A 12,536-nucleotide genomic window follows, 5' to 3' on the forward strand; every position below is an offset into this window, starting at 1 on the left:
TCCAGATTAGATATTTTGATGCACCTATCAGATGTCTGTCATTCCTGATGTCTGTCTTCTTGCTTTAATTCTGTCTCTTATTTGACTTGGCTAATATATCCAAGCATACTTTTTGTCTTCGTTTTCTCCAAAAATATCACCCTTGATAGTTATACCTACTTATTCGTATCACTGCTATATATTCATTTGTTGCCTCCACCACACTATTACTATAAGTTGAAAAAACTGCTTATATGACTTCATACCTTTACATAAACTACACAAAGATTGAGGCAAAAATGGAGAGATATTGTAAATAAGATAGGTCATGAAACAGAAGGCTCAGACAGAAAATTAATGCAGAGAAAATATACTGAGAACTTTAAAGTAGTGGGACAAAGGTTACTTAGAGCTTTCTTGCCCAGTAATGTCAGCTTTTCTGTGTTACCCACCTACATATCTTCCATTAGTATTCAAGATTGAATGGGGGGGGGTGGGGGGAATTTAAGTTGTGGACTTAACAAACAAGAAAGAATTTATCCTTGCTCTCATTTTTGTGAGTAGAATTTTCTTCTACTTAATAATCTGTATTGGCTATGTACAACAGATACTTGAGCACAGCATACCAGAGGCCTGTATTTACCTGATGCATATAAAATGTGTTGTATCTTACTCTATGTTTTAAATGTTTGTGGTATCATTACTTGATGTAACTGATTCTGGTTTGTCTTATTTGTATGTGAAAATGCTTTGATGAAATATCTGGAAGTGGATAAATTTTAATGTGAAGCAATTTCCTTGTAGGGACTTTTTTATTTTATTTTATATATTGAAATGGAAACTGGCATTATAGAGCATCACTGTGTTAACAGATTGAAGGGTAAGGCTTCAGGTTAAAGTACCTCTGAGCCATGTAAAAATCTTTATTTTGGTTTGTATACAGGATCATTCATTAATTTTTAAAATTGTTTTTATGGAGGAATGTTAATCTGCAGAAATTGCGTGTTTTCGTAAGGATTATTAGGTTTTTTTTTCTCCCAGGTGTTGCTGCTTCCCCAACCTCTCTTAGCCTCTAAAAGGGGAACTACCTTGTCTATTTTGCTAAGTTAGGAAGTGGATTTTAATTTTGGAAGTTTTTATTTGTTTTAGGGTTATGCTGACATAAAAGATACGCTAGGTAACTGTATCCTCAATTTGAGTGACACAATCTCCGAGAAAGGAGAGGGTATTCTCCCTAGAACTACTAGACTACGAGCTGCTCTGCGTCTTCTCTTCTCAAAAAAGCAGTTGTAAGTAGTGCCCTGTAGCATTTCAGTGTGTCTTCTAATGTTCATGACAAAAATGTCTTCTCTAAAAATCCAACTGATTATTATGCAGTGGTTTGATTCAAAAGCTATATTAATCAATATTGAATTAGTAAGTACTCCATCTGCCACTGTATTAATTCTATAATCTAATTAATCTTTTACTATACAGCTAAAGTTTTCCAGTATGAGGACTTTATGTATTTATTTTAATTGTTTACTCCTTTAGGGTTCGTTCTGTAGCCCTTAAACATTTGACGTTCCATCTTTTGAATGAAGAGGGGGCAAACCTGAAACGCCCGCATCTGCATGGTAGTGTGCTTTCCAGCATTTCAAACTTATTTGTTATAGATAGAGCTATTGAGCTAAAATTGGATGATAAAACAGAGTCAATATTTAAGGTGAGTAAACTGTCGAAGTACTATGCTTGATCAGCTTTTCTACTTGCTCAGTCACTGAAGTTACCACTTTGAGAAGGTTGCAGTATTTCATACAAATTGGCTTGCTGCATAGTAAGAAATACATTGATATATTCTTCCTGTATGAACGTACACTGTAGTTTTTATGTTACCATGTGCAACAATAAGAAAGGAATTCCTCCTCCCACCCCTTTGCCCCCTGTTAACAGCAAGACTTGTGTACAGAGACCATAGGCCTCCTCTGTTTACAATAATTTCATTGTACATGGAGAGAGTGATTTTTTTCTCACAGAATTTTTTTCCCCACAAAGTCAATTTTTACTTAGACACAAATTCTGAATATGAAATATTCTAGAACAGATTACGAACTATGACTGTTTTCTTAATGTTGCTGCTTTTGCAAAGTGAAAAATAAATCGCAAGTATTTGACCTATCAGAAAACTTACTTTTTTGTTTTTCAGTTTTTACCATTTCCCCTCCATGCTCCTTTCTTCTTTATCCTCAAAACTTTTAGATTAACAACAACATGTTAAGCAAATGCTAAGATGCTGGCCACCTGAAAAAAAAATTGACAGCTCCTTGTACACTTGAATTATACTATCAAGAATTTAGGACATAAATTTGTATAGATATGTAGCATTATTTAAATTTCTCTATCTCTATTGTCATTAAAAAGGTCAGTCCCCTTCACAGACTTAAAAGTATATTCTAGTCTTTCTGTGTAGTATTGTACTTTCTGTACAACTTTCTGTAGTCCTACATAAATTAAGCATTTTTTGTTAGAAATCTGTGCAGTAGAAACTATTATCTTGTTATATTCCACAGGTGTTAGAGATTTGTTTAAAAAGATTATAAACTAATCCTTTCTTATTACATGCATGTGGAATCTAATCAAATATATTCTAATGAGGAAATTGGGTCTTTTTATTTTCTACTTTCTGTTAGGAAATTTAGCTAGTTACCTTGCTTTATAGTAGTGTGCTGGATATAAATCTAATACAGTTTTACTTTTAGGTAGAAACTGTTGAAAAGCTGTATGATATCTTGACTTCTGATGCTGTTGACCTCGTTTTACGAAAGTCTGCAGCTGAGCAGCTAGCAATCATTTTAGAAGGTAAATTTTTTCAGGAAATTTGTGTTCATGTGCATGTGATCATTGCATGGGCTTGCAGTTTTGCTGTGTTTTCTATATCCTTGTGCTAAGGGCACTCTTTGTAATTTTTATGTATATTGTTGGACCAGAATTTTAACACGACTGTGGATGATCTATTAAGTTAAAAAAAAAAAAAAAGTTATTCATTGTTGTATCCCTCAAGAACAAGAAATAGAAATAGTGTTAATTCTTAGATTACACAGGCTAGCTAATATAATTTTATACTTAGCGAAGAATTTCTTGTGTCATTCTGAATTTCTTCCTGCATTTTTTTTCCTGCCTAAGTACAGTTAAAATGAATTGAAATGCTATTTGTGTGAGAGTTCAGTAAACGCAAGCTAAGCTTCCATTGTTATACTGTATGTGAATAACAAGAGGCAGACTCGCTGTGGCATTTCATCTAATATGTTCACAAGGAAAGTGTACCTCCTTTTACTTTTTATGATTTAAGTGACTAAAATCATAAATTTACATCATAGGTGTTTTTTTATAATTCTGTCACTTGCATGGGGAAAAAATATGAATTCTAGTGAAGAAAATCTGGTTGAATTAAGATGCAAATAAGCAATCCTGAATAGAGCATTACTTGACTCTGTGCAGAGTCATAACTATTGTTGCAAACCTGGATGTTTGTACTTTACCTACTTAAACTCTGATTCAAGTATGTTTTGTTTAAGGAACTCAAATCATAATGATGGAACGTAAGTTTTTCGCTGTAGGAAGGTGAAGTCTCCGATAATACTAAAATTAATACTTTTCTTGTCACAAAATAGTCACAAGAATGAGGAAATATCTACTGTCTACTACTGTCCTCGTTCGACTGAAATTGAGTTGCCCTGGGGATCACCATAGTTGTGGAACATGAAGTTCTTACGGAAAGTAATCCAAGTTATTTGAGAGTCTGCTGTTCAAGACTGAGGAGGCTTGCATTCATAGAGCTAGAGCTGTGCTTGTTCTCTTGACTGCCAGTTTTGGAAACTTGTTCTCACCAGCAAAAGTTTGTGATTTTCCAGGAAGAATTTTAGTATTAAATTGCTGCAGAACCAGTGATTCTTACTATCTTCTGTTTTTCTTGCAGATACCAAAATGCATGGCATTGTGAAAAAGTTGGGTATGATAGAAAAGATTCTGGCTTACCTTAATGACTGTATACATGTAGATGGCAAGGTAAAAATACTGTGACAAGTTCTGCAATCATTGCACAGCACAACAGTAATAAAATTTGCCTTTTTCTGCATTTATAACACTAATCTTTGTGTTAATACGGCACGGAATGCAAATGTTCAGTAACAAATTTACTGCAAAAATGTGAAGCTTAGCCATCTACCACAAATATACACTCTTGTCCTGACACCTTCCCTGGTGAGATGATCTTATATTGGTCAGAAAATTACTTATACCTGAAACTCAATCTGACATGTAGATTCCCATTTACAAGAACATCTCATTTTTACTTATAATTTGCTTCAGGACTTAAGTTTAAACAGTATGACAGTATGCTATGCGATGTAACTTTTTTTTTTTTTTTTTTTTTTTTAAGGCCGTGAAATTTTTCGGTTTTAGTCTCTACTGAGAGAGCTTCAGGGAAGTTCTGATACATTTTGGAACTACACCAAACACGTTTAGTTTTCTGGCTAACTATTCTCATAGGTTGGCAAATCAATCTTCTTTCATTAAGAGAATCTTAGCATTATCAAAACTATAATAAACATCCAGGAAGGGCACAGGTAACAACTCTTAAGGGCCTGTGACACCTTTCTTTTGCATATATGGCTTGTGGAATGTAAGATCCTTATACTGAATAGGATGTTCAAACTTTACATGTTGGAAGCTCCAGAGTATTTAGGAGGAGAAGTCTAAAAGGGCACATGTTGAACAATGAAGGGTTTAGATCAAGTCAGCAGGAGAATGTAAGCTGACAGCTGTATACAAAATTTCACTTCAAGTGCAAGCATTCAGAAATTTGTCAGCTCTGTATTGATAGAAGGTTTGGATCCCAAATGCTCTGCTCTGTAAAATAACTGTAAAATGTTTCCTCTGCAGACTAAGTAGTTTTACTCCTGTCTCTTGAGCACAACCAGTAGAAGTTCCATCCTTAGTTTCTTCAAGCTCTGAGGAGCACTACTTATCTCTTGTGTTGATATAGCTTAGTTTAAACAAAAAGTAGTGAGGGTTTCATTAGGTCAAAGAAAGACCATGTATGTTTGATTAAGTCATTGGGACACTATCCTGAAGGAATCTAGCCCAGATACTGGTTCTCTCCTTAAATGATACTTTTTTTATTTCATCCTAAAATCAATCGAAAAGAAAAACAAACAAACAAAAAAATTAAATAAAAAAAACCCCTTTCCTTTTCTTAGAAAAGTAGCTACCAAGAAAAGAATAAAGGAAATAAGAAATGGAAGAAGCACCGTTTTAATAAGGCTTTTTATTTGGTTGTGCAAAAGACTTTCCATACTAAATAAGCAGCATTTTTGTTTATTCAATATTAAACTAAACTTCATTTGGTTTACAAAACAAATTTTAAAAGCAAAACTGCACACGGGCAAAGTAATGGTACTGTAAAAGGCGCAGTGTCTTCACATTGTTAGGAACAGTGACTTTGGTCATGTTTTTGGTCACTGATAATTTAATTTTTATCGGACTGCTTTTCCTTCTTAGATTTCCTTATCTAAAAGAAAATGAATGTGATACAATAACATATTTGCTTTTTAAAAAAAAATAAATTAATGAACTTACATTTTTGTAAATATTTGGGGTTTTTTAATCTTTCAGCTCACATGCCACTTAAAAATACATATTTTGAAAGCAAATGTTAATAATTGTGTTACAAGGATAGAGCCCAGTAAAATGGCCATCAATTACTAATAAAATAAAACCAGAAGTGAATAAATATTTTCTAATGAATGTGCATTTATCATCTGGATAAAATGTCCTTCTATTTTACTATAAATGATGGAATGTATTGCTTCGTAGCATGAGTTTGTATTAAGCATCTCATAATAGACTATCATACTTTTATCTGTACTTAATTCTTTTCTCTGTTTCTGCAGCTTATGGAATCCATAGTGTTACCATGTCTAACACTCTTACGCAAACTTGTGTATGCTGATCCAGCTGTTCGTCTGTCCTTAGCACAGCAATCATCTTTACTGCTTGCACTATTCAGAGGTAAAGGTTCTGTTTCATACAGGCATGAAAAGGGGATCTGTGAAATACAGTTAGATATTTAACCAATAGCCTTCTTAGAGCCTTGGATCACTTCAGAGTCTCTAAAATGTAAATCACTGTGTGTATTACCTGTGTTGTGGCATCTGTAAGATCTTGGCACTGTTTTTTAACCAGTGTCATTGTATGCAGTTCTATTTATGTTTTCTAACATGTTTTTAAATATCTTTATTTCATTCAGCTTCCCTGATATTCCAAAATGATCCTGCTGTTTTAACTGAAACTACAGTATTGCTTTGTCTTCTGTTGTTTGATGAAGTAGCAAGAACAGAAATGTGGTATGAAAAAATAGCTGTTTAATGGCATATTCTCTCATCAAAGTTTCAGGTTTTAATGAAAATAAGTTTATAAATGTATATACATATATATCTCAAATTATGACCCAAACTTTTATATATAAAAATTGCGTATTTGTAGGCCAGACAACTAGTTTCAATACTTGGGTTGCATGCTGTATAGGTCTACATGGCATTTTTTTTCAGTATAAATACTTTGTACCTCAGTGTTAATTTAAAGTTTACTTTAATTTTCAAAAAACCCTGATTTGTCTGTAATCCATGTTTTCCATAAATGGAAACTGCAGAAATGAAATAGCTATCTATAGGCATGGTTTTTTAAACTTAATTAGAATTCACCTTTTTACCTTGGCTTTTAAGTGTAGCAGTTGTTCTTAAACCAACAGACCTCAGCTTATGATATTTTATTATTTGAAATTTTCATATACGTCAGAAAAAATATCCTTTTGGAATCCACACACATGAAGCTTACTGAAAAGAATTATAATGCGTATTTTTTCTCTAATAGAATAAAGCAAACAAGAATATGCTTTGGCATGTTACCTTTAATTTAATTTTTACCTGCACTACATCTGCACAAGTATGCTGTATATGTGTGATATAAGAACTATCTTAATGTTGCATCATCATAGAATCATAGAATAGTTAGGGTTGGAAAGGACTTTAAGATCATGAAGAAATATTGTTTGTTAATAAAAGTACTAAAGAGCAGGCTGAAGGAAAAAATACAGCCTTATCTGAATGATAAAGAGATAACAAGTATAGCATCAGTAAAAATTGAAACTTAATATGAGGAATAATAACTATAACTTAATCTCTTGTAGGGTGGATGGCAAAACTGATGATGATACTGGCCTCCCTGTCTTCAGTTTACCTGTTGCTATTGTTAGAAGGTATGTGGAGATGGGGTTTTTTGGTGGTTAATTTTGTTGTTGTTGTGGTTTTGTTTGGGTTTTTGTGTTGAGAGAGCAAGTTTATTTTTATTTTTTATTTTTCAGAGTTCTTTTCAGAGTTAACTCTGCTGCTTTCCATTTGCAGTCCTTCCTGAAGTACGGTGGTGGAAGAATGAAGGGAAATCTTTGATATTAAATCCAGAGTTGTTTGCATTTGTAAGCATGGAGGGTTTTTTCCAGCCTCGCTCTAATGAATCACTTAATTAAAAAAGGCAAAAAACCAAACCAACCAAACCCCCAAAACCCCAGAACCAACCAATAACAAGAACAAACAAAAAACCCAAACAAAAAACGTGAACCACTTAAAAAATAATTATTTTTCTTTTACTTAGGTATCATCTCCCAGTCAGGATCACTGCTCATCATGTAGTTAGCCCTAATACTGTTGTGGTGCCATTGTCTTCTGAGTACTTGACTATGAAACCTGTGTCAGATATGCTTAAGATGTCTTGGAATCTGTCTTGGTACCATGGGATTGAAAACCTATTGCAACTGATAAATTACGAGAAAGAAGCGGAAAGGTGAGCCATTTTATTTTCATTTTAAATACCAATATATTTTAATTAAATTATTGTTCCATTGAGTTTAAATAGTTTTTCAACTTCAAACAGCAGTTCAGGTTGTTACTTGTTTGAGAATGCTCTCCATTTAAATATAAAGGATCACATCCCAAGAGGCTGTGGATATATTGTCACAGCTAACTTTTTACTTATATTGCATTTCTACATGAAGTCTAGGGCTTGATCAAACTTTTACTGATGGTCAGACTAATTTCAAATGATTTTAAGTGAGTTCTGTGGCTCTTTTTCTTTGTAATCATTATGGTTTTTAGGGAGCTGCCTTTAATTTTTTTTTTTTAATAATTGCTTGTTTTTTTCTGTGGGACTTTAAATTTCAAATAATTATAATTTTAAAGGAAATATTAAGAATTATGATACATAATGAAGAAAATTCCCTTTACATCCTTTGGTTAGCTCCTGATTAATCATCATTTCTCTCATTGAGACAACTTAGTGCACAGAACTCAATGTCTTTGAATATTCTTGATTTAATAGGACTGAGATAGGTCAATCTTGACCATATTTTAGTTTTTGCTTGTTTTCTTTAAGGAATCCTACAAGTTTTATTAGTAAATAGTGTGGTTCTGAGACATGGGAAACTGAAGTTACTGATTTGATAAATCATTTCATTTTATTGCCCTCAGGCAATAGCAAAGCAATCTCTTAAAAAAAGAGAATAGGAAAATAATATAGTTCAAGTGATCAACATTTACAATAGTGTGGAGGAAAACTTCATTACAAACAATGTGAATAGCACCTTTCAAGTAACTTTTTGAAGTGCCATTTTCCAAAAAAACCCAAACAGCTCAAGATTTTAAATGTGGTGGTGGTGTTCGTTATTGTTGCTAGTTTTTGTTGGGGTTGGGTTTTCCTTTTTTGGCAGGGAGAGAGGAATGAGAAAGGGTTGGTTAACAATTTATGTTTTGTCTTCTCATTTGAACAGAGAAATGAAGGAGTCAACACACTGAAATAGTTTGTAAAAATAGTGGCTGTTAATAATTTTTCTCTTGTACATTTTCAGATTTTTAGACTCACTAAAACTATCCTCAGAAGACATTCTTATACTCAAGATAACTCACACCAGCTATGGACTGCGGGATTGTCTTAATTCAATCATTCAGGCAGTATCCCATAGGGATGTTAGGGCTGCTCTCATGAGGCTTAGTTTTTATGTTCTGAATGACAGGCTTGCATTAAAATGCAATCCTGGGTCTTGTGGAGCCATTTTGAAGAGCTTTGTTTGGCAAAAAGCAATAAACAGGTAAGCATATTGACTACAGAAATCCGTTAAGGATTATGATGCTTAAGTTTTAAATTTCCTCGTTTTCGTATTTTAAATTTATGGAATTGATCATGCATGTCTGGTTCTGATACATATATGTAGCTACATTTTCACAGAACAGAACAGCTATATATAGGTCTCTCTGTTAAAAAAAAAAAAAAAGAAAATTTTTATATATATATACACCTCCTTGTATCTGTTGGAAGGACAGCAGAACAGGGCATAACCACATAAGCAATCCAGGAGGTTCCTGGGGCACATCAGTAACAACTTCCTGATACAGGTGACAGAGGAGCCAATAAGGAGAGGTGCTTTGCTGGACCTCATGCTCAGAAAGAAGCAAGGACTCATTAGGGATGTGAAGGTCTAAAGCACCTTTGGGTCTTATGACCATGAGTTGGTAAAGTTCAGATTCCTGAGAGGAGGGAGCAGGGCAAAAAGTAAGATCACAGCACTGGATTTCAGGAGAGCAAACTTTGGCCTCTTCAAAGATCTCACTGTTGGTGTCTGATGGAATCAGGCTCTGGAGGGAAGAGAGGTCGAAGAAAGCTGGTTAATATTCAGTGATTGCCACCTCCAAACTCCATGGCATTGAGCAGGAAGTCAGGCAAAAATACCAGGAGGCCTATGTGAATGAACAAGTAGCTCCTGACAAGACGCAGATGCAGAAAGCCCACAGAGGATGGAAGTAGGGGCATATAACTTGGGGGAGAGAGAGAGATATTGCCTGATCATGCAGAGGTGCAGTTAGGAAAACAGAAAACCCACCTAGAATTGAATCTAGCAAGGGATGTCAAAGACAAGAAGAAAGGCTTCTATAAGTATATAGGTGACGAAAGGAAGGCTAGGGAAAAAGTGAGCTTGCTGCTGAAAGGGGCAGCGGTCGCAATGACACAGGACATGGAAAAGGCTGAGATACTGTCTTCACTTCGGATTTTATCAGCAAGACTGGCTTTCAGGAATCTAAGGTCCCAGAGACCATGGGGAAATTCTGAAGTAAGAAAGATATGTTGGTGAAAGAGGATCATTGTAGGGAATACATAAGCAAACTGGACATACATAAAGACACGTGCCCTGATGGGGTGCACCCATGAGTATATCCTGATTGAAGTAATTTCATGTCCACTTTGGTCAATCAAGGTGACTGGGAGAGGTGCCTGAGAATGGGAAGAAAGCAAATATTACTTCTGTCTTCAAAAAGGCAGGAATGAGAACCCAGGAACTACAGGCCAGTCAGCCTGACCTCAGTCCCTGGAAAGGTGATGGAGCAACCAATCCTGAAACCCATTTCCATGCACATGAATGGCAAGGTCAATGGAAATCAACACTGGGTCCAATCCTGTTCAACATTTTCATTAATGATTGAGATGATAGGGTGGAATACACCCTCAGCAATTTTGCTTATGTTACAAAACTGGGAGGAGAGGCTGGTATGCTAGTGTTGTGCTGCCATCCAGAGGGACCTTGATAGGCTGAAGAAGTGCGTTGACACAAACCTTGTGAAGCTCAACAAGGAGAGGTGCAAATTCCTGCACCTGGGTGGGAACAACCCCATTCATCAACATAAGCTGTGGTCACCCAAGCTGGAAAGCAGCTTTTAAGGAAAGGACCTGGGGATCCTAGTGGACACCGTGCTGAACGTGAGCCAGCAATGTGCCTTTGCAGAAAAGAAGGGTAATGGTATCTGAGACTGGATTAGGAGGACTGTTGCCAGCAGCGTGAGGCAAGTGATCCTTACCTTCCACTGTGTAATGGTGAGGCCACACCTGGAGTGTTCGGTCCAGTTCGGACTCCTCAGTACAAGAGGGATGTGGACATATAGGTGAGAGTCCAACGAAGCACCAGAAATACAGTGAAAGACTGGTCATCTTTTCTATGAGGAAAGACTGAGAGAGCTGGTACTGGTAAGCCTGAAAAAGGTTCAGAGCCAGGATCTTATCAACGTGTATGAAAACCTGAAGGGAGGGTATAAAGAAGACTGAGCCAGGCTCTTTACAGTGGTGGCCAATGATAGGACGAAAGGTAAACACACTGAAACACAGGTTTCCTCTGAACATCAGGAAAGACTTCTTTACTGTGAAGGTGTCCCAATGCCGCACAGGTTGTCCAGCAATATTATGGAGTCTTCATCCTTGGAGATATTTAAAAGCCTCTTGGACATGGTCCTGAGCAACCAGTGGCAGGTATCCCTGCATGAGCAAGGTGGTTGGAGCTCCAGAGGTCCTTTCCAATCTCAATGTTTATGTGATTCTGTAATTTACACACACAAAACCAGCAAAAAATAAGAATGCTGTGTTTAAAATAAAGATTATTTAAAATGCATAGGTGGGCTTTGCTATTATTATTATCTGTGAGTATTTAATAGCTAATTACCTTTTCTTTCCTGTCTGTGACCTTGTTCAGATTTTTTTACCTTTTACTATATGCAATCCTATGTTTAATTTATGTAAATAGACTTTTAAATGTACATAACAATTTTATAACACACAAGAAATGTGTAAAAGTATATAACAATTTAATATAGCCAATATATATATAATTGGTATAATCCTGTATTTGCTATATATGAATATATGTAATATACATATTGACTTTATAATTCCACATTTGCTGGTGAATTCAGCCCTATTAGGCTGAGATTTTAAACTTTTTTAATGCACTACAAGTATGAAAGTAAACATTTGTTTGTATTGCAGGTTTCTCCAGGTGCTTCCAGCTTCTGTGGAGGATGAGAAGCTTTTAGTAGATGTCTTAAGATTTTTAAACAAGTTGCTTAGAGAGCAGAAATCAAGTTTGGAGTCAGACCATCTAAAGTGGATCTTGAAATCATTGCTTAAAAATGTAAGATTATATCTAAGAAGTTAGCTGTAGACTGTAAGAAATAATGTAACGGTGAACTGGTTGGCTGGCTTGTTTCTGATGACTTTAACAAGAGAAATAGCGGATATTATGGTATTAATGTCTGCTACTTTGTGGTCGGTGCTACGGTTTTAGTGTTTGGAGAAGTTCACTTTGAACAAGAGTAAACTTCCTTCTCTCCTTGATTTGATATATGAATTGTTTCTCTAAACTCGAATTTTATATTTGCCAGAAGCAAGCAACATCTACCAGTGTGTCTTGATCTGGTGTAACTATAGTAATACAGTTATATAAAGCCATGTAACTATAGACAGCTTTTCAGAGCTCTATGCAGAGCTCTATACGTACATGTGACTATATATACTTATATGATATTGTTAACTACGTAACTGTATGTACATATGCGTGCGCATAGACATGTGCACACATACATGTGTGCTAAGCATATATGTGGACCACTCAGTGGATAAGTAACTGGCTGGATGGCCGCACGCAAAGAGTT

General features: G+C 35.4%; 1 protein-coding gene across 1 annotated transcript in view; it reads left to right on the plus strand.

The window, feature by feature from the left end:
- The window catches only part of LOC104399106 (rotatin-like), a gene marked incomplete at both ends in the record, with an annotated part of 38,013 nt that extends 25,997 nt beyond the window's left edge, over positions 1 to 12,016 (plus strand). The window contains 10 exons of the mRNA XM_010022589.1: positions 1,129 to 1,268; positions 1,513 to 1,684; positions 2,718 to 2,817; positions 3,935 to 4,023; positions 5,910 to 6,027; positions 6,266 to 6,362; positions 7,205 to 7,273; positions 7,666 to 7,854; positions 8,915 to 9,154; positions 11,872 to 12,016. Coding sequence (XP_010020891.1) covers positions 1,129 to 1,268; positions 1,513 to 1,684; positions 2,718 to 2,817; positions 3,935 to 4,023; positions 5,910 to 6,027; positions 6,266 to 6,362; positions 7,205 to 7,273; positions 7,666 to 7,854; positions 8,915 to 9,154; positions 11,872 to 12,016 — 1,359 coding nt within the window. The remainder of the gene's footprint in view (positions 1 to 1,128; positions 1,269 to 1,512; positions 1,685 to 2,717; positions 2,818 to 3,934; positions 4,024 to 5,909; positions 6,028 to 6,265; positions 6,363 to 7,204; positions 7,274 to 7,665; positions 7,855 to 8,914; positions 9,155 to 11,871) is intronic.
- Positions 12,017 to 12,536: the final 520 nt, after the last annotated feature.

Source organism: Nestor notabilis, unplaced genomic scaffold (assembly GCF_000696875.1).
Source record: "Nestor notabilis isolate BGI_N333 unplaced genomic scaffold, ASM69687v1 scaffold2929, whole genome shotgun sequence".
NCBI lineage: Eukaryota > Metazoa > Chordata > Aves > Psittaciformes > Psittacidae > Nestor > Nestor notabilis.